Below are 26,668 nucleotides of genomic sequence, written 5' to 3' on the forward strand. Positions count from 1 at the left end.
CCATGTGGTTGCTGGGAATTGAACTCAGGGCCTTTGGAAGAGCAGGCAATGCTCTTAACCTCTGAGCCATCTCTCCAGCCCCTAGTTAGCGCTTTCTTTAATCGAGGATCGAACCCAAGGCACACAAAGTGGGCAAGAGCCGTTAAGTACCACCGTACACTCCCAGCCCCATCCTAGGGTGGTTGGAGCTTTCCCTCCAAATCTCTCTGCACGGCTTTTGGGGAGACTCCAGCTTTGGATATTCCAGGTCGAACCAGACATCCTGGTTAGGACTAGCTCTACCACCTTCCTCTCCCTTTTCCCTCAGCAAAGTCGCATGCTGCTTCACCCAGGCTTGAGAAATCCCACCTCAAGCAACAAAACGCAGACCTTAGCGCCCCGCTCCTCCTCTCCCCGCCCCGCCCCGCCCCGAACTCGCCCCTCTCCATCCCCTTGCCTCCCGGAACCCGCCCAGTCGCTTCTGTCCATCAAAACGCCTCTAGTGGGCGGGGCTCGCTGCCGTAGGGACCTGAGACGGCCAGCAGGAGCACGATGGCGGCTGCAGGGTCTGAATCTCTGCGCGTGGGCTTCGTGGGCGCAGGCCGCATGGCGGAGGCCATTGCTAAAGGCCTCATACGAGCAGGTGGGGAGGCGAGGCCTAGTAGGGGGGCTTTACTGTGGGAAGAGCCCTTAAGCCTCGGCGGGAGGGGCACACATGGTTCACCCAAGGGCCAGTGGGGTGAACTCGCCCTGTTCCTGGATGAGAACCCTACGGTAGCCTTCCATCAAGGTTTCCAGGGTCCCTGAGTGAGCCGGTAGCCCTTTTCCCAGGAGGGTGGGTGGGTGGACGAGCCAGGCGTGGTGCGGAGAAAAAAATAGCCCAGCTTATTTTATTTAACACTGATGGTATTGTTGGATGATATTCCTTTAAATGTATTGAATTAAAGAAAATTGCCATTAACTTCATTCGTGACTTCTTTGTGGGGTTTTGCTTGTTTATTTGTCCCCCCCCCTTGTTTTTCGAGACAGGGTTTCTCTGTGTTGCCCTTGCTGTCCTGGATTCCCTTGGTAGACCAGTCTGATCTTAAACTCAGAGATCTGCCTCTGCTTCCCGAGATTAAAGGCATGGTGGGCTCACTTTTGACTTATTTCCTTAACGTGACTGTGATTTTATAGTTCCAGATGTGGCACGAACCAATTTTGTCTTAGATTGGACTGGCTTAATGCCAAGTTAAGTGTCCAACTTCCTGGCCTCCTCCTCCTGTCTCTTACTCTGTTTTCTGTTCATGCATCAACTCACTTTCAGAGGTGGGCAGCTGTGTGGGAGGAAGAGGATTGGCTCTGTGTACTGGAGAGTGTCTGCCAACCCTGGTGTGTCTTCTCTAGAGGCAACAATACCTTGAATGTCAAGGTCACAATGTCTCCACCTGTGCCAGGTGTCTGCAGCCTGCTGGAGGGTGGGTTGAGAAGGGAGGCAAACTTCGCGGCCGAGGACTGCTGGTACACAGCAGGGCTGTCAATACTGGCCTGACTACTGTGCGGTGTTTAGAAGACTTTACGTACAGATTGCAGGTAGAGAAAATTGGTGACCTTTGGCTCCCTGTTTTCGGTTGTACTTCAAAGTCCAGAGCGGCGTGATCATTAGAGAGTGGCTTCCTACAAGTCTCACGGTGTTTACATGTAAAACCTGGCAGTTTACCTGCCTCTTGGTGCTATCCCAACTGTCACTGACATGATTAGCAGCCTCTATGTTCAGGTTGTGGGGTATGCTTCCACCTGGCCCAGTCTTCCTACTTCTACACCCTCCAAAAACATGATTTCCACCAAACAGGCATTTAGTCTCCCCAAAACATCCCAGCACACTTGTCCTGTTGCAAGGGAGCTTCTCCCCTGTCAGGTCTTTATCAGATAAGCTAATTTTTTAAAAAAGGATTATTTTATATGTGTGTTTTGTTTGTGCACTGTGTGTGTGTGCTTGGTGCCTGTGGAGGCCAGAAGAGGGCACTGGCTCCACTGGAGGTGGAGTTATGGATGGTTGTCATCGCCATGTGGGTCTTGGGAACCTATCCCAGGTCATCTTCAAGAGCCGCAAGTATTCTCAGCTGCTGAGTTGTCTCTCCAGACCCTTTACCAGCTATGTCCCTATGCAGGCTGCTGCTCCAGGCCTGATGTTCCTGCAAAGATTTTGCATTTGACCAACAGACCTAAGTGCACCAGTCAGCTGCCCCTTCCCTGAAAGCAGGGACCCATGGGCTCTGTGTCCGGTCAGGATCAGGCAGGTTCCTGGCTCCAGTATCCAACAGCAGTGTTGGCAATGACATTCAAATACAATTCACTTGATTGCCCAGCAGCAAAGACAAGCATCCCTGCTGTGATCCTAGGAGCCTCCGGCTAACAATGGCCTAGGCAAGCTCTTTCCTATTTTCCCAGCCCTCACCAGCTTTTGGCTTTCTATCCAGGCAAAGTGGAAGCAAAGCAAGTGCTGGCCAGTGCACCAACAGACAAGAACCTCTGCCACTTCAGGGTGAGTGGGACTTAGGGGCTTGTCCTTCTGTTTTTTTTTTTTTTTTTTTTTTTTGGTTTTTTNTTTTTCGAGACAGGGTTTCTCTGTGTAGTTTTGGAGCCTGTCCTGGAACTAGCTCTGTAGACCAGGCTGGTCTCGAACTCACAGAGATCCGCCTGCCTCTGCCTCCCAAGTACTGGGATTAAAGGCGTGCGCCACCACCGCCCGGCTAGGGCTTGTCCTTCTGAAGCATTTTCAGGGCCAGGTATGGCTGAAGGTTTGAGATGGCTTGGTTTGTCCTAGAGAAGGAGAGGTCAAAGGCCAGGAAAAACTTCTGGAAGACTAGAGCAGATTGTGTTCCTGTGTAGGGTGGTTGTGGACACTAATTAGGAGGGAAGGTTCCAGGGCTGCAGAGATAGCTCAGTGGTTAAGAGCACTGATTGCTCTTCCAGGGGACCCGGGTTTAACTCCCATCACCTACATGGCAGCTCGCAACTGTCTGTAACTCCAGGATCCAGCACCCTCACATAGATAGTCATACAGGCAAAACAATAAAATAAAAATAAATTTTGGGAGGGAAGGTTCCAGAAGGTAAATCTTGGACTCTGTGAGGCTCAGGGCCATTGGGTTTTTCTTAGGCATTTGAGAGTATGACTGGTACAGACCTTTGTAACGACAGAGGCCTGAGGGAGCCATGGGATGTAGGATGATTGATGGCACACGGGCGGGTAGGATCCCTCCTTACACAGCCTCATTCCTGGCGCTGGTGTCCGTGCAGGCTCTGGGTTGCCAGACCACTCACTCCAACCAGGAAGTGCTGCAGAGCTGTTCACTTATCATCTTTGCCACCAAGCCTCAGGTTCTGCCAGATGTTCTGGCAGAGGTGGCCTCCGTCGTTACCAGTGAGCACATCGTGGTCTCTGTGGCTGCTGGGATCCCTTTGAGCTCGCTGGAGGAGGTGAGTAGTCTGCCTATGAAATAGGCTCTGACAGCCGTGTATGGGAGGCAGATAGCATCCCAGACCACCTCCAGAGGTCGTTAGTTGGCCCACCAGCATTAGGTGGCAGGGGCCGTGTTCTGCCACTGTGCCTGGGAAGTGGGGTCTAGAGACTACATTTAGCTGAGGTGTTTGCCTAGCAAGCCAGGTCTCAAGATACCTGACACTAAGCTCTCTTTTTGTCCAGCTGCTGCCCCCGAAAACACGAGTTTTGCGAGTCTCTCCCAATCTACCTTGCCTAGTCCAGGAGGGGGCCATGGTGATGGCCCGGGGCCACCATGCCAGGAATGACGACGCTAAGCTCCTACAGAACTTGCTGGAGGCCTGCGGGCAGTGCATAGAGGTTCCTGAGTCCTACGTAGATATCCATACCGGCCTCAGTGGCAGTGGTGTGGCCTTTGTGAGTATTGTCTTCCCCCTACCCTCAAAGGCCCTGCTCTCAAGGTCTCAGAGTCAAGCCTTGGGGCCGCAAGTGGTCCATGAGCCACCAGTGAGCTCTGCTGTCTCAGATCATCGTGCTTTGTTGGACCATCAAGGCTGGCCACTTTATCAAACTCTGGGTTTAGGCCTTAGAGCTTCAGGTATCTGTGACCACATTTAGGGCCTTCTTTCTCATGGTTCTGAGCCAGTGGTTCTCAACCTTCCTAATGCTACGACCCTTTAGTACAGTTGTTATGGTGACCCCCAACCATATTGGTTTGTTTTGTTTTGTTTTTTGAGACAGGGTTTCTCTGTGTAGCTTACTATCTCTTGTAGACCAGGCTGGCCTCGAACTCCCAGAGATCCGCCTGCCTCTGCCTCCTGAGTGCTGGGATTAAAAGTCTATATCACCACTACCCAGCAATATCTGTGTTTTCTGATAGTCTTAGGTGACCCCTGTGAAGAGGGTTGTTCAATTCCCAAAGGGGTCGTGACCCACAGGTTGAGAACTAGCCAGGAGCTGTGCCCAGCAGAATGTCCACCTTGACATTTCCCCTTCCCACTCCCAATGCTATTGCTACAGGTGTGCACATTCTCGGAGGCCCTAGCTGAAGGTGCCATCAAGATGGGCATGCCCAGTGCCCTGGCCCACCGCATTGCTGCCCAGACCCTGCTGGTGAGTGAAGGGTTCCTCGGGAGAACGCTGGGAAGGTTGTGCTCAGGAATGTGTGCTATCTCCAGCAAACAGGCAGACACACCTGCAAAGTTCAGACAGGCGGGGGAAACGTGTAGCTGCCCGCCCCCCCCCCAACTCTCCCTTAACTCTTCTCCCCAGGGGACAGCCAAGATGCTGCAGCAGGAAGGGAAGCATCCAGCCCAGCTTCGGACAGATGTGCTCACACCAGCTGGAACCACCATCCATGGGCTTCATGCCCTAGAGAAGGGCGGCCTGCGAGCAGCCGCCATGAGCGCAGTGGAAGCAGCTACCTGTCGAGCTAAGGAGCTCAGCAAGAAGTAAGCAAGGCTCCAGGTGAGACTACAGGTTCCTGGCCCAGCTTCGGCCTCTGAGCGGCAAAACAGCCCCACGGCCATCATCTTCATTAGAGAATCTGTGACTATTTGTTAAAGACCCTCAAGATCAGGTCTGTTGCCTGTGACATTCAATCAAGGAAGCAGGAGGTGCAGAGGGTCATTCGACCCCCAAGTGTGATTCCAGCTCCTCTCTCCTGCACCTCTCAGCCAATTGTAATTGTGTCCTAATTGTACATGGCCTCATGGTCTCAGGGGGTAGATTATGCATCCTGCGGAAGGTGGACTAAAATGCGAGAGGTTTCCATCTTTACAGATATGGGATCATCCTCATCCGTGCTGGCAGGAGGTGTTTTGGTGGTGTGGTTGCTTGGTCACCCACACTCCTGTAAGCAGCACCCCATCCATGCTCTCTAAGTCCAATAAACTCATTGGTGCCCCAAGTTGAACTTTGATTGTGCTTTGGGTTGTCCTTGGTACTCTAAAAGGAGGGGATAAATCTATTTCCTCAGGGAGAGTATCTTCAGCACTGGGTACCAGCCTCCTTGCTTGCCCAGGTTCCCTCTATCTTCCCCTGGTCCCCACCTCTAAGGACAAAGGTTCTCTATCCATCACATAAATGGATATTTCCACTTCCTCTACGCTTGGAAAAAGTGTCCATCTCTGCAGGCTGCTTCGCTGCCACCCGCTCCCAGAACAGCAATAATCCTACTTCTAGAGAGACTTAATAGGCAATGTTGGTTCTCAGGCGCCTGAAAGCTTTTATTATGGGGGTGGGGTGGGATGGGTATTGGAATCTATGAGAGCTGCTAGCAACAAGAGCTGCTGCGGCTGGTCTAGAGCCCTGTCCCTTCTATGCATTTCCGTGGACTGCTCAAAAGCCAGAGGTCAGACTAGTGGAGGATAGGGGTGGGAATGTCACAGGAATAGATGACACTTGCTCTCTCCCTCTCCTTGAAGCCAGATTCTTGGCCCAGAGGAGGAAAGAGTCCCCAGTTGAAGCTGAAGAACTCCCCTTCTCTGAGTGATCGGAAGGTGACATGCCCTTCCATGGTCGAGGAGGAGCTCCTCCAAGGGGTCTCATGCTGCAGAACTATACTGTCCAGCTTATCCTGTGTTCAGGTTGCACCAGTCAAGTGGAAAAGCTGTCCGAGGTTTCAAAGATGGGTCTTAGCTAGCTTTGGAAGACGAGACCCCTGCTTCCAGCTGGACCTAAGCTGACTCTAGGGCAGACAGAGCTTAGTCTGGTACTACAACTACAGGGACTACCCTGGTAGCATGTGACTCTTCAGTAAGTCCATTCCTAGACCAGCAGGTCAGGAAAACCAGCACTTAGGGGAAAGTGAGGCTGTGGGATGGAGGACCAGGGCTCTGAGGCTACTGCACACACAGGGAGTACCTGGTATGGCTCTGGCTCCCAGCACAGGTACCCTCTCCACCAAAACTCTCCTGGTCACTCTGACCCTAAGATGCCAACTCCCTCACGTTTACCCAGCAGCCTCCTGAGATTTGGTGGAAGCATCCATCAGTGTGGCTTGGGGCAGCTCCCACAGTGGCCATCTGCTAGCTGGGTGACACCAGAAAACTATCTATAAAGCAGGCCTAATGGTATTCGTAGGAAGAGGCTGTCTATCCCCAGTCCCACTACTCCAACTCTGCAGCCCTTCCTCCTCTCAGCCCCTTGCCTTTGATGTACCCTTCTCATCCCATTTCCAGGGGGTGGCTCCTCTCAGCCCAGGGCTACCTAACTGGATTCTGGCATTGTCACTCGTCAGAAGGGCCATCCTGAGTCCAGTTCATGCCCTTACTTCCCCATTTGTAAGAATTTACGGAAAAACAGCCCAGCTGCTGTATTTAGACAAAGTGCTACGTGAGCTGACCACTGATAACGAGAAGACAAGCTCCATCCCAGCTGCAGGGTCACTTGCCTGTGTTGTGTGTACACAGACAATCAACTTCCCTGGCTTCTAAGCTATGCTAAGTCCTGGTAGGATGGAGTCCCAGGGTCTGGTATAAGGCAGCCCATCTGCCAAGAGAATCACTGATGGTGAACCAACAGATGTTTCTCTCTGGGATGAGGGCTGGAAAGTGGAACATACCCCTTCATTGCCTAGTCATGGTCCAGAGGTGACAGGCTGGGACCTTTGGGGCCATACGGCTGTGACACTGTCATCCAGGCCTCTTCCTACTGTACGCTGCTCATCCAGCCACAGCTTTCTGAGATAAGAACTAGTAGATGCTCATGGTATTCTTTGTAATCAATACTGTCCCACTTTTGTGCCCTCCTCCTCCTCCCCCACGCTATGGAGTGTTCCAAATCCAAGCATTAGATCCAGTCACAAAAATAAGACTAAACCAGGGTGGCTGATGAAGTTGACCTGTTTCACCTTTATTACACAAGTGCCAGTAGACCGGCTCACCAAGTGACATTAGACCAGCTGGCCAGGTGACCTTAGCTTTGAGCAAGGTTGAGTGTCAGAGAAAGGGCCCTACAATAAAATATGAAACCCACAAGCCCAAGATCCTACTGAGGGCAGCTGATGGGGTCAAGATGCTCTTGTGGGCACATTTAGAAGAGGCCAGACTGCACCGGGTTCCAGCTGGGCTTCCCATAGGCCGTCCTAACTAGGTGTGTAAAGGGCTCAGTCCTCAGAGGACCAGCCTTGAGCTTGAGTTGCTCCCCTCCCCTCCTACCATTTGTTTCACCTACAGCTCGGTCGTTTTCACTTTCCAAGGACATGGACCTTGGGGACGAGGCTGCCTGTGACCACTGCAAGTCCTCAACCCCCAAAGCAGTGGTGGTGGCTCCAACAGAACCCACGCTCACCCATCTTTCTGTGCTGGGTGCCTTCTCCAAACAATCTGTGTATGAATCTAAGGCAGGATCACTAAGCAGAAAAGGCTGCCTATACTTCCCAGGCCAAAGGATCGCTACATTTTGTGGGGAACAGGCAGACCTCTGGGGCAAGAGGCCCAGGATTCCTGCATGATTCCTGGTACATAGCAGGGGGCAATGGCTGCTGAAGAAAGAAACTGCCTTTTCACCCTCCTTACTAGTTACTGCAACTCGGTGCCCACAGGGAGCAGCAGTGACGCACAGATGGGCACACCGAGTGTAAGGCTCTCCTAAGGGGTCATCAGACACTAAAAACAGAAAGGTGAGGTAACTGCACTTCTTCAACACAGCTGCCTGTGGGGCTAAGGCCCCTGTGTAACAGATATGCAGTACTGCAAGCCCCGGAGATATAGGACTTCCTGCTGGGACAAACGGGTACCTGGGCAAAGCAGCCTCCTCCACAACTAGGACCCAGCCACCAGAACCTCTGTCCATAGCATGTAAAAAACAGCAGCATATTCCAGTCTAAAAATTTGCATTTTTTTCTTAAATAGTGCTGTTGTTTGAACCCAGGGCCTCACCTCAGGCATCCTAGCAAGCACCCTAGCATCCCCAGCCTGAGATGACACCTTTGCGCCTTCTCCTGAGTGTCTCAGTTAATGATAGCGTACAGACACAATCCTGACAGGAGCTCTCTGACCCAGTCAGCCCACACCTGCTTGTTTATAGGGCAGTGATATGGGACCATAGCAACCTCCAGGATCTTGGGTCCTCAGACAGCTAGAGGGGCTGGTGAGAGGTCTCACTCCTGAGTCCTAGTCCCTGCCAACCCCAGTTTATCTGGGCCCAGGCCAAAGGAGGAAACACAATAGAAAGGACATAGATAAAGCTGATGGAAAGCTCTCCGATAGAACAGTACAGGTAGCCTAGGCTGGAGCAGCTGCTGACGCTACCCAGGCTGGCTGTAAATCCAAGGCCCAAGCAGGTCTACCTCTCCACAGACTTGGGAGCAGGTCTGTCAAAGCCTGAAGACAGCTCCTAGCCTGGGTACCTGGGTGATATGGAAGCTGCTGGTATAAACACATTAGACTTCTGAAACCCCACCCAAGTTGCTAATGTTGGAGACCCTCTACTGCCCAAGGTCCTCTAGGTCTTTAGGCTTGAGGCCAAGTACATAGGAAACCAGATGGGCTCCAGTGTGTACAGATAGAGATTGCTACCTGAGCCTCCGTTCTCTTGTTCCATGTGTTCTCTCAACTCTTAATATTTACGTAGATTTTTGACTGGGGTGTAGTGCATGTATTCTTGGACTTACATGCAGATCACTTTTGGATACCTCATCCATTTTGGATACTCCATCCATTGCCAAGCTCTTGCCCTTGCCCTTCCCCACATCGTGTTTTCAAGGCTCAGACTATGAGGGAAGAGGTGAAGATAAGGGGCCAGTACTAGGACAGGGGCTCAGAACAGTATTTCTGCAAAGGCAATATTGGCCTTCCCTAAGACACAGGTGCCTCAGCTCTAGACCACCTGGAGCAATCTGAATCCGCAGTTGGACACAGCACCAGAGTTGATTCAAAATCTGGATATTCTTAGAGTCTTTTCTCCAACCTGGGCCATCCAGCAATAGTTCCCCAGCCACACACTTGGCAATGCCAGGAGGTGGATGAGTCTAGGGTCGGGGCTGGTGCAGGAAGAGCCCATGGGTGTACAGAGGTTGACTCAAAGGCACTGTCATGTTCTCAGATGGTTGCAAAGGCTGTCACCTGTTTCCAGGTAGATCAGATAGCCCTAGAGCTAGACAAAGTGGTTGGCAGTTTGTCCTGCCATTGGTCAAGCCACCTGGGTCCAAATCCAAACACTTGCCAACATCAGGAGTGGAAGATCTAATCAGAATGGAGTATTCTGAAGAATCCAAGCAGAACAGAATCAACTATACTTTGCTGCATCCAAAACCTCATGAAGCACTGGGCTTCCATTTCCCTGCATCTCACTCTCTGTGAGTACACCACCCCAGGTCAAGGAACTGGGGCCTAGCCTGAGCTCTGATCTAGCACCACAAGGGCCTTCAGTTATCAGAGCAAGGGTAAGAGAGCCCAGAGACCACCTCACTCTTCCGGCACTCATGGTTCCCTATGAAGAGCATCTTTTAAAACAGGTTTAATGTGTCTTTGCTTGTTTTTAAAACAAAACCAAGTGCTTTCCCACTGAGATGAGGCCAGGCAGCACCGGGGAGGCTGGTGAAACAGAAGCAGCAGCCTCATCCAGTGCACTTGGGGGCAGGGGTAGGGGTGAGCCCCATAGGGGCCAGAACAGGGGTACAGTCAACTGATCTCCAGTAGGTGTTGTGCTTATGGGCCCACATGTGCCTACTCAGCAAAGAGCATTTGCTCCTTTAAACTATTTCCCCAAGATGCTGTGGATCACAGGACAGGGCATCCTTTACCAATGGAACTCCTCCACGCTGTGTTGGGCGTGCACCCCTGGACCTCTACAGTGGACTATACCAGGGAGAAAAGGTGGAAGACGGCAGACTGTGTATGCCCCCCCTCTCCCAGTGCAGCAGGAAAAAGGCCAGTGGGCCCCGGAGGTCACACACCACCATGAGAAGCTCCGGATGAGGGCCCAATGCCTCCAAGCCTCCGTGCCATGGTAATGAGGGAACGTAGCTGCACTAGCCTCACTGGCCCCACTTCTCTAGGATCCTGGCTCTCCAGCCACCTCAGAGCTGTCTCTAGACCCCAAACAGCTTCCCCAGCAGTAGGTACCAACATTCCTCCTTGCTCAGTAGCCTCCTCCTCCTCCTCTCCAGCCCCCACGCTAGAGGGCAGGCTGGCTGGGGATGGAGGGGCTGCAGGAACCACCTCCTCTCTGCAGCCCTCAGGGAGCCCTCCATCATCATCCAGGTGCAGCCACTCTGCCACCTCTTCAGGTGCCAGGCGCTTGTAAGCCAGAGCTGCCAGATGTGTGAGGTCACTGAGCACCCTGCTGCGTTCGGCAGCCTCCTCTACCTGGTGGGCTGGCTGCTGCCCGGGCTCAAAGGCTGCCCTAAGACCCAGCAGCCAGCAGCGCTCTATGCTGCCTGCCTGGACCAGGTCCCATGAGAGGCCAGCCAGGTATAGCATGTCCTTGAGCATGAAGCTTCTCATGAAGTCTAGTGGGGAGCCACTGGCACAAGACACAGCAAGCCTCAGCAGCTCTCGTTTGTACAAATGTTTGAAGGCTGCCACCACACCATGCTCCAGCGGCGCAGGGATGTGCGCTCGGCTGTTGCCCTTGGACAAGAAAAGCACACGAACTGCACCATCAGGTGTCTGCAGCTCCTCTGGGGACCCAAGGAGCTCAGGCTGGCACTGCCTAGGAGTCTCCTCACTCTCTTCCAGGGCGGGCACCTTAGTGGCCCAGCTTGGACAGGGTGGATGGGCCACTAGCAACACCGCCTTCTGTTGCAGACAGCTTCGGCGCAGGTAGCGCTTGACGCCAGGGACGAATTCCTCAAAGAACCAGCCCCGAAGAAGAGGGCGACTGAGCCAGGCATCCGGACTGTAGCGGTAGGAGGCCGGGAACTTGTCCTGGTTGTGGTGACGCAAGCTGGGTGGGTCTGGTAGTTGTCCGATAACTAGTGGCTTCAACTTGTGGCTGCCCGTTAGGTTGGCGGCCAACAGAACTGTCACTCGGTCGCCGGGCCAGCGCCGGCTGCACCCACTAGGCCCGCTGGAGTCCCGAACGCCTGGAGTTGAGGTCTGTTCCGGAAGTAACCTCCAGTACAGACCAGTAACGTTGGCGTTGTAGATCTGTTCGTCACCATAGCCGCCCTCGGAGTGGGGTAGAGTGGCCAGCGCGCGGTCAGGTAAAACTGCGCCGGGTGGCTGTGCAGGCTCCTCCTTGACAGGTGCAGGGCCTGCGGCCGGGAGCTCGGCCTCGCCATAGATGCGCTGGCTGGAGATGCCGTGGCGCTTCTGCCAGCGCCAGAACCAGCCGTGGCTAGCCTTGAAGGTACACTCGGGGCCGTAGATCTGGCGAGCAAAGGCCTCAGCCTGCGCTTGGATGACGGGACCGGACAGCGGCACGCCGTGCTGGCGCAAGGTGAGGAACCACGAATAGACGGCGCGGTCGATCTCCTCCTCATTGGCCAGACGCATCTTCTTGCGCTGCGTGCCCACCTCTCCACCAAGCTGATCCAGAAACCAGCGCAGCTTGGGCTCGTCCTTGAGCCAGCCGCGCAGCGTGCCGCCTGGTACGCCAAAGTCGCGGCACACGCTGGCCTGCCGCTCACCGCCCTTGACGCGCTCGATGGCTTGCAGCTTGTCTTTGATGGAGTAGGCCTTGCGGAAAGTCATTTTTACGGCCACGCGGGGCCGCGGCTCGGGCGCGGTGGGCGGCGGGCGCGCCACGGGACCCTGGCCGGGAGCCGGTGATCGCGGCGACTCAGCAAGGCTTCGGGGCGGAGGAAGACGAGCACGATGAGGGACCGGGTGCAGGGCCGGGCCGGCCGGCGGGCTCGTGGGGTACATGGCGTCAGCGCCAGGGACCACCGGACTAGCCAGCCTGACACCCCGCGCGGGCCGCTCGGGGCGGGGCTCGGGGGCGGGGCTGCCCGGGTCCCTCCCTTTTGTCTCGCCGGCCCTGTCGGGACAGACGCTCTAGTCCCGCCCCCTCTGCCTCGTGGCGCCTGCGCACGGTCTGGACTCGGACGCGTCAGCGGCGCCTGCGCACATTAACTCCGTTTCGTCCCGCCCTAGTCCGGCCGGCTCCACTCTTCATGCCTTGGAGGGGTGCTGCATGTTGGGACGTCCGGTTCTCGGCTGTTTGTAATAACTCCTCGAGTGAAGCGCGGCGCCCGAGGTAGCTGTCCCGTCGTTTCTGCCAAAATGGTTCCTGCATGTATTGTGGTGCATGCTCCGCGGGCGAGGCAGCGCGTGCTCAGGGTTGTGTCCCCCGCCGGGCCTCTTGTGGTCTGTGCCGCTGCGTTTTCCGGGAGCTGCGCGGTCGCCCTCCCTTTCCTTTGCAGTCCTGAGCTTGCAGTTCCAGGTTTTGGTTGCTGCGTCCTTGGCTGGCGTGTGAGTACCACGGGCCCCGCCTCAAGGAGCGCACGTGCGGCGGAGGCTGGAGTGCCCCGGCCCCGGGCCGTTGGGGTTGGCTCCAGTGGATCAGTGAGGGCTACGGGCGGGTGTCTGGTCCTGTGTGGGGCCGGGCCGGTGGCCACATGGTTGCCAGCTTCCTGAGCGCTGCTTCAGGCTGGCCGCGCGGCGGCCTGCCACGGGCATGACTGACACCCTTACCGGGCCGGCGTTTGTCTGCCCCAGCTATTGCCAAGGTCCTAGGACCTTGCGGTTAAGCACCGAGGGCATACCGAGCTCTAAGGCGTAGAGGGAACTTGATTCGGGTGCAGCCTTGTGGAACTTAGGAGGCACACGAACACAGGGGTAGAGAAAAGGCATGTAATGCCGGTCGGCTCAAACGTAACGGGGCCACTTACTGATTTGAACGAGATGATCTGGGCAGTTTTCTCGGGAAAGGGTCGTTGAAGGGCACGGGCTGTTCTTTTTCTAATACATGAGCGCTCTCTCTCCCAGCGTCATGGTTTTCTAGAGTGAAAGGCTACCTCGCAGCAAAAGAACTTGATGAAACTAATGTTGAGATCTGAATGCTTCTGAATTGGCCCCATCACTCAGGAATGATAACTCAGTCTCGACCTCAGGCGGATCCTCATGGATGAAGCAAAAGATGGATGGAACAGGACCACCCGGTGCCCCCTGAGCCAATCCCATGGGGCAGCAGAGTCAAGAGGAAGAAGTCCTCAAAGGGATGAGGCGTCCCCTCCCAGGCTCTGTGGTGGCTAGTTCAGCATGAGCCTCCACGGCAGCGTTGGCCGAGGGAGCCGCTTAGACTTTCTTAACCTGAGATGCGCGCTGCATGGCTTTCTGTCCTTTCAGGGGGAAGCTGGTACAGGGCTAGTTCTCCAGGCTCAGCTTTTGGATAGCTGAGGCTCCAGGGCTTACTGCAAACGAGGCAGAGGTGCATGAGAGGGTTTGATGGTCAGAAAGAGTGGCTCTTGGGGGGCTGTAGGCAGAAGATAGTGGTGTGTGCTTGTTGCAGATTGGAGACATTTCCAGGTACTGGAACATGCCTTGGTCTCCAGCTCCACATGTCACTTAGCACATTGGGGTGGTTACGCCAGTCAGAGCCTTTATTTTCCTTCCTGGGTCTAAGATGTCACACGATCATTCCCTGCCTAAGTATGAGGTTTGGCACAGGTGTTATCAAGTGTAAAGGAAGAGCTAAAAGAGCAAGAGCTGTCTTGACAAGCCCCAGGACCTGTATGTCAGGTCAGGGTACCTCAGGTTGGAACAGAAATAGAACCAACAAACCATGGCATTTGAGGCTGCCTGGGCTTAGGCTGGGCACTAGCCTTTGGGGCTCAAGATAGGCAAACAGCACAGGCCAGTGTTTCTGGAAAGGATTGGGACATCCCGGAGCAGAGAAGCAGGGTGGGAACTTGGGGATGTAGAATTCTCATGGGAGAAAAGACCCAGGGCATTATCACCCCTGTGCCTAGATAAACGGCAGTGTGGCTCCCCCACTGCGTATCTGGTTGTGACTAAAGAGAGAGCCTTTGCTTCGAGTCCTCCACATTCTGAGTGCTACCGGCTGCCCCTTAGGACACCAGCCTCAAGCAGTTCCGATAGGCAGCCCTGATTCACAGACTCAGGCTAGCTGAGCAAGGGAGTGTTGGTGCTGGGGTGTAAGTTGAACCTGCTGGCAGACCCCATTCCCTACCCGCCGTGCTCACGAGGACAGTGAGTATTGGAAGCCCATCAGTGATCTGACCGATGGGGTGACATGCCGATTCAGAACGTCCAGAGGACAGAAGGTGTGGGGCTTAGAGCTCAGAAAGCCAGCCCGGAGGGCAATTTTCTCTATTCTTACCAGCACGTGGAACCCTTCAGATGTTTGCTGTGGGGCACAGCTGTGACATACCTGTTCTCATATTCCTCAGGGTCCAGCCCCCTAGCCAGAAGTGTCCCTGGCAGGAGCCCTGATTAATCCAAATTAGTAGAAGCTATGAGAGTCCTAAACACTTGTGTCCTTTGGAGAGCAGGCTGGCCCTCGGAGGCTACAGCTGGCCAGTTAGCTCTTTGGGCAAGTTCCTTGTGAGTGGGGCTAGGTCTGAGTCCTGGTACTCAGGACCTATAAGGTCTTGTCTTACCACATGAGGTGCCTGTATCCAGGCCCCCCCCCAGAGCTCAGAGATTCTCGTCTCCCACACACAAAGGGTCTTAACTTACCTCTGGTGACCAGTCTTGCTTTCTGGACTCCAGCCTATATCCAGGAGCCAGGGCAAGGGTGTCTGTCTAGGTCCTTTGGCGTGTCTGAGCCTGCTTCTCCGGAAGTTGGCTTTCTTTCCGGTATTTCTGTCTCTTTAGCATGTTTCTGCTGTTGCCTAGATAAAACCTCAGGAGAAAGAAAGGCCTACCCTGTTGTAGGGACACGGGTATTGACAGACTTGAACTTGTGGGGGTTTGAGAAATTCATGGCTGCATGTTCCCAGGCTTTTTCCTGGACAGCTGCGGGTTTGCATATGTGTGTCCTCCAGGAAAGCAATGGAGTTCAGGTATTCCCAGAGTGGGTGCAGACTGGCTAAAGTCCTCGAGCCTGTTGTGCGCCTGTGGGGAAAATAGGATGGGGAAGACCATGTCCTTTGGGAGCCTTTGCTACTTGGGCTGTCTTGGGTTGGCATCCCTACCTGTTTGGTCTCTGTTCCCCCAACCCAGAGATAAGAGACCCAGTATCAGCATGGTCACTGGGCCTTGGTGGCAGCTGAGCCCACAGCTTAGAGCTGTCTGGACCACTTGGTCCCTTGGAGATAGGGCAGTGGGGGAGTGTCCTTGCCAGTGAAGGGAAGCCTTCTTCCCCAGCTAAGGGAGCATCTGTAGGTGCTAGCTTGCCTTATTGCAGGCTGTAGGCACAGGAAAGGACAGGGTGGGAGCAGGTAGCTTCCATGGTGGTTTTTTTGCTTGTCTCCTAGTTATTAGGAACCCAAGAGCTACATATCAGGGGCTAAGGGGAAAGTGCTACCTCTCAATTATGAGGACCAGGTAGCCACCTGGGATTAGATGGTGTGTCTCATTTTATCCTCTGTTGCCATGCCGCCTCGACAAGCAGCTTCTAAAAGGCCACCCAGGCTGCCCAAGCTGCTGTCTGGCATGGGTGGCCTTTCCCACTGCTCTAACCTTGCTGCTTTTCCTTCATGCTGTCCTAGGAGGCCAAAGCAAAAGTAAGTACACCTGTGAAGTGCCCTGTGTCTCCTCCCTTCACCTGAGCCAAGGAACCCCCAGCCATTACCTTGCCCGAGGGAGGCACACCTAGGCAGAGTTGAGCTTGCTAGGACAGGGCAGTGGTGTGATTACCTGTTCTAGTAGCAAGTAGGTACCCATGTGGCCCTGGCACCAAGCAAGTCAGCATACAGCCCTCTGCCCTATGGAGAAGTGGTGGCCTAAGGAAGTATCCAGTCTTAGTGGCCCTGTCCCTTGGAAGTAGCTACATCTGTTGCCTTCAGGAGGGTTCCAACCAAGTCTAAGTTTGGTAGAGAGCCAGTTTAGTGGGCGTTGCCGAAGGGAATGGAGGGTCAACCTAGACCTGTAGCGTTCCATGAGAGCAGAGCAGCGCAGCCTGGGGGACTGGAAACCAGGAGTCAGGTCCTGCTGTGATGGCATGCACTGCCCCCGTGGTGACAGTGGGTGATGTCACAATGCTGTGCCTCCTGGGATCCTGCTCAGTCCCTGTCCCTGCCCCTGCCACTTGGCCTTGGTAAGTGAGGGGGTGGTCTGGAGACCTCTCTACACTGGGTCTCTGTGGCTCCTGGTCCTGGCTCCTCACAGTGGAGAGAGCTTGGGTGGACTGTATTAAAGAACGATAGCTCTAACTTAGAGGTAGGCTCCCGGGCGTGACAATTTGAGTCTTCTGAGGTTCTGAGCATCGGTGAGATTTGGGTAGCTTAACACTCTTCCAGTCAAGTGTTTTGTCGGGTGTATTAGGAAAAGGACCTAGCCGATGATAGGAAGGTTTGCTGTCCAGCCGAAGGGTTCCCTTCCACTGCTCGAGAGCCTGCCAGACGATCAGGGTGTCATACAGACCCACAGCGGCATGGTAGCGGCATCTGTACCCCAGTCCGCAAATTTTGTTGGTTGAGTCCAGACTACAAAGTCTTAGAATGGCTACCCTTCTAGGGCAAAGCAGCACTGGGAGTATTTCTTTACCTGTGGCCTTCTGGGCTGGCTGGTAGAGCCTGGAGCCTGTCTTTTCCATAGTGCCACATTCAGCTTCAGGAGTAGTGGAGGCAAGTCCTCCCTTACGGCTGTTGCTGTGTGCTTCCTGCGCTTCAGAACCAAACCCTGCTGAGGCCCCTGAGGCAAGAGGCCTGTCTACTGATGACCCTTCGGTTCAGATGATTAAGGACCCCTGTTGGTGGGCAGTCAATCCCTGACCCATCCCTGTGAGGTCAGTCAGGCTCACAGAGACACTCTCCCTTTCCCAAGACTCTTGCCCCTGCTCCGGAAAGGCCCACGAGTCTGGACAGGGTTGTTGTGTGGCCAGGGTACGTTTAGGTGACTTTCAGTGATGGGCTACTTGCTGGGCTCCATCCACCTTGACAAGTCCCTGTCAGTGAACTGGAAACATCAGCCACCACTAGGTGTCAGGCTCAGCATATACAAAAGCACAGCCAGTCTTAAGCTTGATTTCAGTAAGCCATGAGTAATTTTACTATACATCTCATGGGATGTGTTTACACTTAAAAAAAGAGAGAGCCTACTGATTGTTTTTATTAAAGCCTACTGTAAATGAGTACAGCTGTTTGTTTTGTTTGGCACCCTATCTGGGGACCCCTTGAGAAAAGGTTCTGCCGAGTTTGGAGGTGTTTAGATCCTTTTCTCAAGCTGTGGGCTTATGGGTTAGCAGAGGCAACAAATGCAATAAGACATGGGTGTATGCCTATATATGTATGCTATTTTGTGTTTACCAATGCTCCTGGTATGGATTTGACGTCCGTGCCCGTGCATGTCATCTGGTCAAGCCCCTTTCGGTGGCTTGCCCTCTCATTTGCCCAGGCCTCCCTGCCCACCCTTACCTACCAGACTGCGGAGGGTGAGGGAGGCAGGTGCCTCTGCCGTGTTGCAACTGCCCTTCTTGTGCTTGCTTTTTAACGCTGCGCCCGAAGATGAGGAGTGGGAAGGCCTCTTGTGCGCTGGAGACCGTCTGGGAGGACAAGCACAAGTATGAGGATGCAGAACGGCGCTTCCATGAGCATGAGGCCACGCGAGCCGCCGCCTCGGTCCAGCAGCTCCTGGCCAAGGTGCCAGCTGTGAACGGGCCCAGCCAGGAGGACACAGAGGACCCCGACGAGGCAGAGGCCCCCCCCACCGACAGCAGGAGTGATCCTAGGAAGAGCCACGAGTGCAAGAAGCCCCTACAGAAAAAGAGGAAGCGCTCCCCCAAGAGTTGGCTTGGCCAGTCAGACCTGGCCCTCGTGGGCCTCTCAGCTGACCACGTATGGCTGGACAAGCCCCTCTTCGACCAGGCAGAAAGCTCCTACCGCCAGAGGCTGGCAGATGTGGCCGCCCAGGCAGCCCAGCCGCCTGCTCTGGCCCTTAGAACCCCCTGTACGCATGGAAGCCATGTGGCCTGCCACCACGTGACCTGGGGGATCTGGGTCAACAAGTCTTGCTTTGATCAGGCTGAGCGGGCTTTTGTGGAGTGGTCTCAGGCCTTGCTGCTGGCGGTAGAGGGGAGCCGCAGGCAGGGGACTCCTGACACAGGCCAGCAGGCTGCTTCTCCTGACCTGGCCTTGGCCTGCCAGCCTTGCCCACCAGCTAATGGCCAGCCTCCTCTGGGCAGCCTGCAAGCACTGGTGCGGGAGGTGTGGCTGGAGAAGCCCCGGTATGATGCAGCTGAAAGGGGCTTCTATGAGGCCCTATTTGATGGCCACCCCCCAGGGAAAGTACGCCTGCAAGAGCGAGCCAGTCAGGCAGAGGGTGCCCGGAGGGGCCGCAGAGACCGTCGGAGTCGCAATGCAGTAGGAAACAAGCGAGCTGGGTCAAAACGGGCTGATGGGGAAGCCCCCTCCTCTCTGCCCTACTGGTACTTCCTACACAAGGACGCAGAGGCCCCCTGGCTCAGCAAGCCTACTTACGACAGTGCTGAGTGCCGCCACCATGCTGCTGAGGCCTTGCGCATAGCCTGGCGCCTAGAAGCTGCCTCCCTGGCTCACCGACCCACGCCCCGTTCTGGTCCATCCATGTCCAGCCTGAGACCCAAGTAGGAAAAATATGGCTACAGGTGTCGGGACTGACCTGGGCTATGAGCATACTAGGGACGGCTGTCTCTAGGCTGGTGTCCCTCGTGCCCCCCTGTGGACCTGACCAGCTTGAATGTAGGGTGGGGTAGGCACCTATAGTGCTCTGCCCTTGAGGGTTACAGAGTTCTCACTTGCTGGTGTTGGTTGGGGAAGGGGTCTACCTGAGGCAAAGCCCCCTATCACGGAGCCCAGAAGACAGATTGTTGGCAGGGTGGGTGGGAAACCTTGTAGCTGGGTCTCTGGCACCTGACAGGTGTTGACACCCACAGCCCAGGCTATAGTGTGTGCTCTTGGATTCCAGGTGGGCCTTAACTGAGAGCTGCACGTGGTTGACAGACTCCAAAGGGTGCTTGTCTTTTACCTCCAGTGGGGAGAGAAACCTACCTTTAGCTCAGAGCCCCCAAGGGGTCTTGCTCCAGTACAAGTGGATGGAATCCTAACAGTGGAATCTGAAGGCCAGGAAAGGCTTTGGGGTCGTAATGTGTGACCATTGGAGGTGGCCCCTAGGCAGATAGGTCTGATGGATAGACATGGAAGAGATATAAGTAACACTAGTGGCAAGGGGAGAATGGGAATGGAACCCAGTGGTCTGCCACTACCTGCCCCTGGGTCAGGGCCCTATTCTTGTTAGAAGGTACTTGTTTGATGATGGCATGAGGCTTCCTACACAGAAAATTGGCAGGGAGAGTGGTTGGTCTGTCATACCTGGTAGGAAGGACGGGCTAGTGAACGGTGGGCTCTGTGGACACTTTGCAGCCCCCAGCTCCCATACTGCTCCAGGTTTAGGATCTCCATGGTGGGACATGACTTGCACAGGCTTAGTGAGCCAGACCCTGATCTAGAACAGCAGTTCTCAGACCCTAGGGCTTTCATTGTACTCTTGATGGTTTTTTCCATCTTAATCAAAACTTAAGTACTAAGAGTACTTACATACTGAAAAAGACAAACATGTTCCATGCTTGTGAACTTGTCTCATTGTTACAAACCTGTTTGGCTGAAGGGTGGGTAGGCGGCTGGCTGCTGATCTTAAGGTTGCTTTTGTGGTCTTGCAGCTGGTTTGGGGTATGGTTGGATTGTGTGTTTAGAAAGTCAGGGCCTGTATGCCTGGTGGTCTGGAGGACTGGCCTAGGGATACCCTCACCCAGGTCCTGGTAGGGAAACCCATTTGGAGGATGGGAGGACTGTTGACTCTGTCTGTGGACGGGGCTTGGTGTTGAACACTGGTCTTAGGCACAGAGAGGCATTTCGTGAGCCAAGCAGGACTGTGAGCTAGCCCAGCATGCCAAAGCCTTCAAGGCACTCCTGTTCATTAACTCTGCCTGGTCCAAGGTTCTCAGGCAGGATAGACCTGGCGCCTGTGGGGAAGGGGAAGCCAGAGGTTGACTGCAACTTGTTTTAGCCACTTACCTGGCCACTTTTTCCCGTCTCAGCAGAAAAATGGCTGCAAACTTTCTAGTGCACGAGAAGATCTGGTTTGACAAGTTCAAATATGACGATGCGGAGAGGAAATTCTATGAGCAGATGAATGGGCCTGTGGCTGCTGGCTCTCGCCAGGTGAGCACTGTGCTTAGGGCTGGCGGAACTGGGTGGGCCAGAAACGTCTTGTTAGGACCAAGGGGCCCTGTTGAAGGGGTCTTCAGAAGGGCCTCGGCTGAACCCTGGGGTGCTTCTGCCCTTGGCCTCTGATCCTAACATGGGACTCACTCTTGCTGCTCCCAGGCGGCTGGGGCCAGCAAGCAGACAGGTGTCTGTGGTGGTGTGTGGCCAGGCCTCAGCTTATATGGCTGCCTGCAGACTTTGTGGTCCTGGCCTCGACTTTCTGCTTTTCACTGTCCTGGGAGCTTTCATTCTGTGTAATGCATTCATCTCCTTGTAATGCATTCTTGCTTTTTGAGTGAGGGTTCTTAGGGATTTTGTTTTTGTGTGTGGGGTTTGTGTGTGTGTGTGTGTGTGCGCGCGTTAAAAACAATTTTTTTTTTAAACCAAAGCAAAAAAGACTAGTTCTTTCTGCACTGTCTGCAGGAGAATGGTGCCAGCGTGATCCTCCGTGACATTGCAAGAGCCAGAGAGAACATCCAGAAATCCCTGGCCGGAGTGAGTACCCGCGACCCATGTACCCATGGGCTCGTGCTCGGCCAAACAGCATGTCTGAGATGTGGTTTTTTTTCAGCCCTTCGGCACTGCTGACTATTTTGGCCTTGGAGCAAGTTAGGGCACAGGGTGAGGTGCTGTGCTCTTGTAGTGTGTGAGTGCTGAGGCCTCCATAACCACACTGCCATGGAAAATGGTCTTGCTCTCTAGACTTTTCCATGTCTCTCTCTCGTGTGTACTGGAGTTACTCTAGCTATTCCTGTGATGCCTGCCATGGGCTGCCTGGGAGGGTGTCATTTTTGTAGGGTGTGGGTTGTAGGCACATGCCTTGCAAGACTGTTCCTTCCTGCTTGCTCCCTTGCTGAAGAAGTGCACATCCCGATCCATTAGACTACTCTTGTTCCTCCGGATTTGGTGGGGCCCTTCCTGGAAAGGGGATAATTATTTAGTGAGGTATGCTAGTCAGCACCATCTTGAACTAAGGCCTGGAAGAGGGCACTCTGCATGGCTTCCAGGGTCTCAGACCAAGGCTGGGTATACCCCATGTAGCTCTAGCATTCTGGACTAGCTGAGGAAGGTGTACCCTTTGATGGCAGGCAGACTTGCCCTGTTTTCTCACTCCAGAGAAGTCAGGCCCTCAGGCTGTCTCTGGAATGGGCTTATGTCCTGGAACAGGTTTTCTGATGGCTCTTTAGTGGGTTACCACAGCCATACTGCTTAAGACAATGTGAATTTGTCATCAGATGGCCCTGAAGGCTGGAGGTTGAAATAGGGCCAGAGGCAATGGAGTTGGGTTCTGAGCGTCCTTTCCTCCCTGCCCCCTCCTCGGGGCAATATTTGTTCTTTGGTTTCTTGTCCTGTCCGCCTCCACTCTCTCTGTGGCCCTCCTGCACCCCATCGTCACAGACTTGTGAACCTACACAGGTAGCTCAGATTCTTGTTTTGTCTTTAAGCCCTGAATCTTGTTTGCCATTTTTGAAAGCATGCTGTGTAAAGCAACAGATTTGTAGTCAGCAGGCATTCCCATTCGAAACAGGGAAATGTAGAAAGGGCCACTGGTCCCAAACAATTTCAGACCCCTGCCAGGCTTCCTGAGTCATCCTTTGTGGCTCATGTGGCCCTGGGATACAGTGCTCACAACAGCACTGTTGAAGCTGAAATTTAAACAGCCTTTCTACCTGTGGAAGGTAGAGATCCTCAGCATTTAAAAAATGTTTTTGTTTCTAATATTCCGCCCTGATCCCCTATTTGGTCTAAATTAGTGGTGGTATTGCTAGTAAATTTTCAAATTCTTGGTATTTTTTTTTAATTTATTTATTATGTATACAAGGTTCTGCCTGTGTGTACATCTGCAGGCTAGAAGAGGGCACCAGATCTCATTACAAATGGTTGTGAGCCACTATGTGGTTGCTGGGAATTGAACTTAGGACCTCTGGAAGAGCAGCCAGTGCTCTTAACCTCTGAGCCATCTCTCCAGGCCCCCTCTTGGTAGTTTTGATCCCATCACATATCTTAGCATATGGCTGTGGGAATTCACAAGTCACGTGCTGGCCTCTGACCTTTCAGGTCCTTACACTTCCACTCTTCCCAAGGCAGCCACTGCTGCCCTCAGCATTTTGCTCTCTTGACAGTGAATTTGTTTTCCTTTGCTCTCTAGAGGGCAAAAAATTTCCCCAGCCATTTGGCCCTAGCTTTTTTTCTGCTCTGCTTTCCTTTTGCTACTTATGGGAGAAAAGAAACTGAGGCCAGCCTGGTTTACAGAGTAAGTTCCAGGACAGGTTCCAAAGAAACCCTGTCTCCCCCTCCCCCCCCCCCCAAAAAAAAAAAAACCCCAGATCTTGGCTGGAATGGGTCTTCCTGGCTAGGTAGTACAATGACAGCACTTGGGAAAGCTGATGCAGGAGGATCGCCACAACTTTGAGATTTGCACTGTAGAACAAGGTCTTTGAAAAACAAAACAAAAATAACCTCAAACCTCCAGCTGCAGATGAAGTTTTCTCACTTAGAAGTCCTGGATACAGAGGGCCTAACCTCCCTACTGTGCCTTCAGGCCTGTGCCCACTACCATCTCTACAGCAGCTTTAGAGGCATCTTGTGGAGCAGAACCAAGGTGTCCATGGGGTCCTTCAGAAGTCTGGAGAAAATCCCCTCTGTCTGGTCATCCCTGCCTCTATTTCTCTCGTCCCCGCTGCCATGCATAGAGCAGTGGTTCTCAGCCCTCCTAATGCTGCAGCCCTTTACCACAGCTCCTTGTGCTGTGGTGCCCTTGGCTGTAAAATTGTCTAATTGCTACTTCATAAATATCTGTTTTCTGACGGTCTTAGGTGACGCCTATGAAAGGGTCACGACCCAGAGGTTGAGAACCACTGATCCAGGCCCATAGTTCCATCTGTTAAATCTGCTTTGCTGTGTAAACTAACGTGGAGATTCAAGTACAGCCATTCCTAGGGCACTAGTCTACCAGATGGTCAGCAATGCACAGCCTTTCAGAAGGTTGCACACCCCTGAGCCCTTCCTGGTCCTGCCTGACTCCTGTTAGTTCACATCCTGTCATCCTCAACCAAACTCATGATCCCACGCACACCCAGTGAAGCTCAGTCTCGGTGAACATGGAGTTAGGGAGGGGGATTTTGTGCTTGGTCCGGCACATTGAGCTTCAGCCCAGAAAACTGAGTCGTTCTCAGCAGCCATTTACTGCCCTGGCTCTGGGCTGCCCCTTGCCAGGTCCTTTCCTTGGTACCAGGCCTGCTGTCTAGCGTGGGAGAGCCCTCAGGTGTTGTGGAAACAGTCCCAGCATCCCAGCCTAGCATACACTCACGTGTTCTAGTCTTGGGAACTGCCTGGCCTTGCTTACAGGTAGACTGAAGGAATCTTCCCTTCCATGCTAGCTGTGCCAAGAATCTAACCATAGGGCTCTGCTGCCACATGCAAGTTTTTAAAAAGAAAGAAAGTCACATTTGTTAGCCCAACTGCTGCTGTGCCATGTGTTTGGCAAGACCTGTGCGTCTGTTGCTCTCGTGTGGAGCAGATTCTGCCTAGCAGATAATAAGAGTGCTCGCCACCCTCCCTCAGAGGACGTCCTACCAGGGCCTGCTCAGATCTGTTTGGGCTAGGACTTGCATGCAACTATTTCTTCGCAGCCAGTAACTCCCACTGTGAATGGAACTAACATGAGAGCATGAAGCTAGACGCATGGGTTTCCTGCACGGGGAGCCTGCCCTGTGCCCTGCTGGGGCCACCTCAGGAGCATGATCACAGGTGCCGGCACCACCTCCATGCTCCTTCTGTCTGGCCTCTCAATTGCTTTCCCCTCCTATTTCTAGCTCAAGGTGATGCTGCCCAAACCCCCTGAGGCCCTGGGCCAAGCCACCCCTGGGACTGTAAGTCCTGCTGCTTTCTCTGTTTGGCTCCCTTGTCCTATCCTCTGCTTGGCTGAGAGTCACAGTGGGCTGTACAGCCATTCCCTGAAGACCACAGGTCTTCCCTGCTCTCCCTAAGCAGAAAGTCTGTTTTGTGGTCCCTTATCTCCCTAGGCCTTCCTGTGTTGCTTCTCCAGCAGTTCCTTGACCAAGTACTGTAGGGGATCCTGTAAAACAGCCTTTGCCAGACCTTCAGCTTGGTCTGGGCTCTGCTTCTGAGTGGCTGTAAGGGAATCCAGAAGCAGGCTAAAATATTAAGACCAGTGTTCCCCTCCTTCGCAGAGCTCGGGCCCTGGGGCCTCCAGTGGACCTGCTGGAGATCATAGTGAGCTCATTGTACGGATTGCCAGTCTAGAAGTGGAGAACCAGAACCTTCGAGGCGGTGAGGGCTTGGGCCTGACAGGTGGGGCTCCAGTTCCAGCCTCTGCTATCTGACTGGTGTCTCCCTTGTGCCCACAGTGGTGCAAGATCTGCAGCAGGCCATTTCCAAGTTGGAGGCCCGGGTAAGCACTCTGGAGAAGAGTTCACCTACTCACCGAGCCACAGCCCCCCAGACCCAGGTGAGTACCCTTCCCGACTTGGGAAGGAGCCTTGGAGTTGTGCTCCTGGCTTCTGCCTCCACCTGTCCACTATCCAGGGCAAGGCTGAACCTCAGGACAGGCTGGCTTCATCTTCCAGAGGGCTAAATGAGTCTCGCCTTCCTCTGTGGCAGCATGTGTCTCCTATGCGTCAAGTGGAGCCCCCAACCAAGAAGGCCGCCACACCAGCAGAGGACGATGAGGACAATGACATTGACCTGTTCGGCAGTGATGAGGAGGAAGAAGACAAGGAGGCGGCCCGACTACGGGAGGAGAGGCTTCGGCAGTATGCAGAGAAGAAAGCCAAGAAGCCCTCACTGGTGGCCAAATCCTCCATCCTCTTGGATGTCAAACCTGTGAGTGGTGGTGGGCCTCTGGGAGGACCAGAAACAGAACCTTATAACTGGAGCTGGAGGCTGGGGTGTTATGTGGCCTGATCACAGCCTCCTAGGTCTTGACGGAAGTTTAAAGACCTTAACATAAGAACAGAAATGTGGAGTGGGGCACATGTAATTTGGGGACTGTTTTTAAGCAAAACTGAATCTTGTATAGTTTGGTGGTGGCGGGGAGAGGGGGGGCATTATGGGCATTCCCTGTGGTATTCTAGAGGTTTCTGAGATGCTCACTCAGCCCTCCCCCTCTCCGTTCTCTCACAGTGGGATGATGAGACAGACATGGCCCAGCTGGAGGCTTGTGTGCGTTCTATCCAGTTGGACGGGTTGGTCTGGGGGGGTTCCAAGCTCGTGCCTGTTGGCTATGGAATCCGGAAGTTGCAGATCCAGTGTGTGGTGGAAGATGACAAAGTGGGCACCGACTTGCTAGAAGAGGAGATCACCAAGTTTGAGGAGCATGTGAGTGGGCATGAGTGCTAGGGTGGGAAGACCAGGTGGATTCTGGGACATTGGCTCCATAGGATCAGATCCCTGTGGATCCACTGTGGAGCCTGAGCAGGTAGGCCTCTAGGCAGTCCGCAGCAACAGGCTTTGTCTCCGTCCACAGGTGCAGAGTGTCGACATCGCAGCTTTCAACAAGATCTGAAAATCGGAGAGTGTGTGGTTCATGTGTGTGAGGACCTGCTGAGATTAAAGACTGAGACCCCGCACTCTGGCTCTGTGGTGTTACTTGATGTGCAATATCAGTGTGCCAAATGTGCCAGGCTCTAGCCATTCTTGCCCAGCCCAGCCCACCTTTTGCCTCTTCAAGCTATTTGAGCCAGAAACAAAATCCATTGGGCCCACATTTGTCCACCCTGTGCCTCTTGTCCCTGCTGTTGTGACCGTGTGGAGTCTACCTAGGCCTGATCTAACATCACTCCTCCCTCCTTACCTCTGGAGGGGCAGTGCAGTTAACTGGAGGGGGGCTGTAGCGCCTGCACTATGGGACGGTATGCAAGCGGGGAACTAGGCTGGAGATTTAAACACAGAGACACGGGGACAAGGGTCATCCTTGAAACAAGAATT

The 26,668-nt window shown here is 53.9% G+C and overlaps 3 protein-coding genes across 14 annotated transcripts; 2 read left to right on the plus strand and 1 right to left on the minus strand.

Moving 5' to 3' along the window:
- Nucleotides 1-457: 457 nt before the first annotated feature.
- Nucleotides 458-5,383, plus strand: Pycr3 (pyrroline-5-carboxylate reductase 3). The gene is made up of 6 exons (XM_050145313.1): nucleotides 458-622; nucleotides 2,439-2,503; nucleotides 3,261-3,440; nucleotides 3,667-3,879; nucleotides 4,483-4,575; nucleotides 4,735-5,383. The coding sequence occupies exons 1-6, from the start codon at nucleotides 532-534 to the stop codon at nucleotides 4,915-4,917; spliced, it is 825 nt and encodes a 274-aa protein (XP_050001270.1). The 5' UTR covers nucleotides 458-531; the 3' UTR covers nucleotides 4,918-5,383.
- A 1,913-nt stretch (nucleotides 5,384-7,296) lies between these two features.
- Nucleotides 7,297-12,520, minus strand: Tigd5 (tigger transposable element derived 5). Its single transcript, XM_050145060.1, has one exon. It carries the CDS (start codon nucleotides 12,276-12,278, stop codon nucleotides 10,356-10,358), a length of 1,923 nt encoding a protein of 640 aa, XP_050001017.1. The 5' UTR covers nucleotides 12,279-12,520; the 3' UTR covers nucleotides 7,297-10,355.
- Eef1d (eukaryotic translation elongation factor 1 delta) lies at nucleotides 11,705-26,310 on the plus strand. Of its 12 annotated transcripts, none has more exons than XM_050145057.1 (8): nucleotides 11,705-11,850; nucleotides 20,551-20,674; nucleotides 21,143-21,214; nucleotides 24,913-25,012; nucleotides 25,090-25,190; nucleotides 25,343-25,564; nucleotides 25,865-26,059; nucleotides 26,208-26,310. In XM_050145057.1, the coding sequence occupies exons 2-8, from the start codon at nucleotides 20,558-20,560 to the stop codon at nucleotides 26,244-26,246; spliced, it is 846 nt and encodes a 281-aa protein (XP_050001014.1). In that variant the 5' UTR covers nucleotides 11,705-11,850; nucleotides 20,551-20,557; the 3' UTR covers nucleotides 26,247-26,310. The 12 variants fall into 12 exon arrangements, with proteins under 12 accessions (XP_050001014.1, XP_050001015.1, XP_050001016.1 ...); XM_050145058.1 differs by having other exon boundaries at nucleotides 11,719-11,850; nucleotides 20,554-20,674; XM_050145056.1 differs by lacking the exon at nucleotides 11,705-11,850 and adding an exon at nucleotides 12,593-12,609.
- The last annotated feature ends 358 nt before the right edge of the window (nucleotides 26,311-26,668 follow it).

Source organism: Alexandromys fortis, unplaced genomic scaffold, assembly GCF_014885135.2.
Source record: "Alexandromys fortis isolate MF-2015 unplaced genomic scaffold, M_Fortis_MF-2015_v1.1 scaffold_2_1_26212458, whole genome shotgun sequence".
Taxonomy (NCBI): domain Eukaryota; kingdom Metazoa; phylum Chordata; class Mammalia; order Rodentia; family Cricetidae; genus Alexandromys; species Alexandromys fortis.

Bases quoted from the DNA above. Each gene is read 5' to 3' on its own strand.
- Tigd5 (XM_050145060.1), bottom strand. From the start codon at position 12,278: ATGTACCCCACGAGCCCGCCGGCCGGCCCGGCCCTGCACCCGGTCCCT.
- Pycr3 (XM_050145313.1), top strand. From the start codon at position 532: ATGGCGGCTGCAGGGTCTGAATCTCTGCGCGTGGGCTTCGTGGGCGCA. The intron at 3,441-3,666 runs GTGAGTAGTCTG...CTTTTTGTCCAG, and splicing joins CTTTGAGCTCGCTGGAGGAG to CTGCTGCCCCCGAAAACACG. The intron at 3,880-4,482 runs GTGAGTATTGTC...CTATTGCTACAG, and splicing joins GTGGCAGTGGTGTGGCCTTT to GTGTGCACATTCTCGGAGGC.
- Eef1d (XM_050145048.1), top strand. From the start codon at position 17,984: ATGAGGAGTGGGAAGGCCTCTTGTGCGCTGGAGACCGTCTGGGAGGAC. The intron at 19,081-20,550 runs GTAGGAAAAATA...TTCCCGTCTCAG, and splicing joins ATGTCCAGCCTGAGACCCAA to CAGAAAAATGGCTGCAAACT. The intron at 25,565-25,864 runs GTGAGTGGTGGT...GTTCTCTCACAG, and splicing joins TCCTCTTGGATGTCAAACCT to TGGGATGATGAGACAGACAT.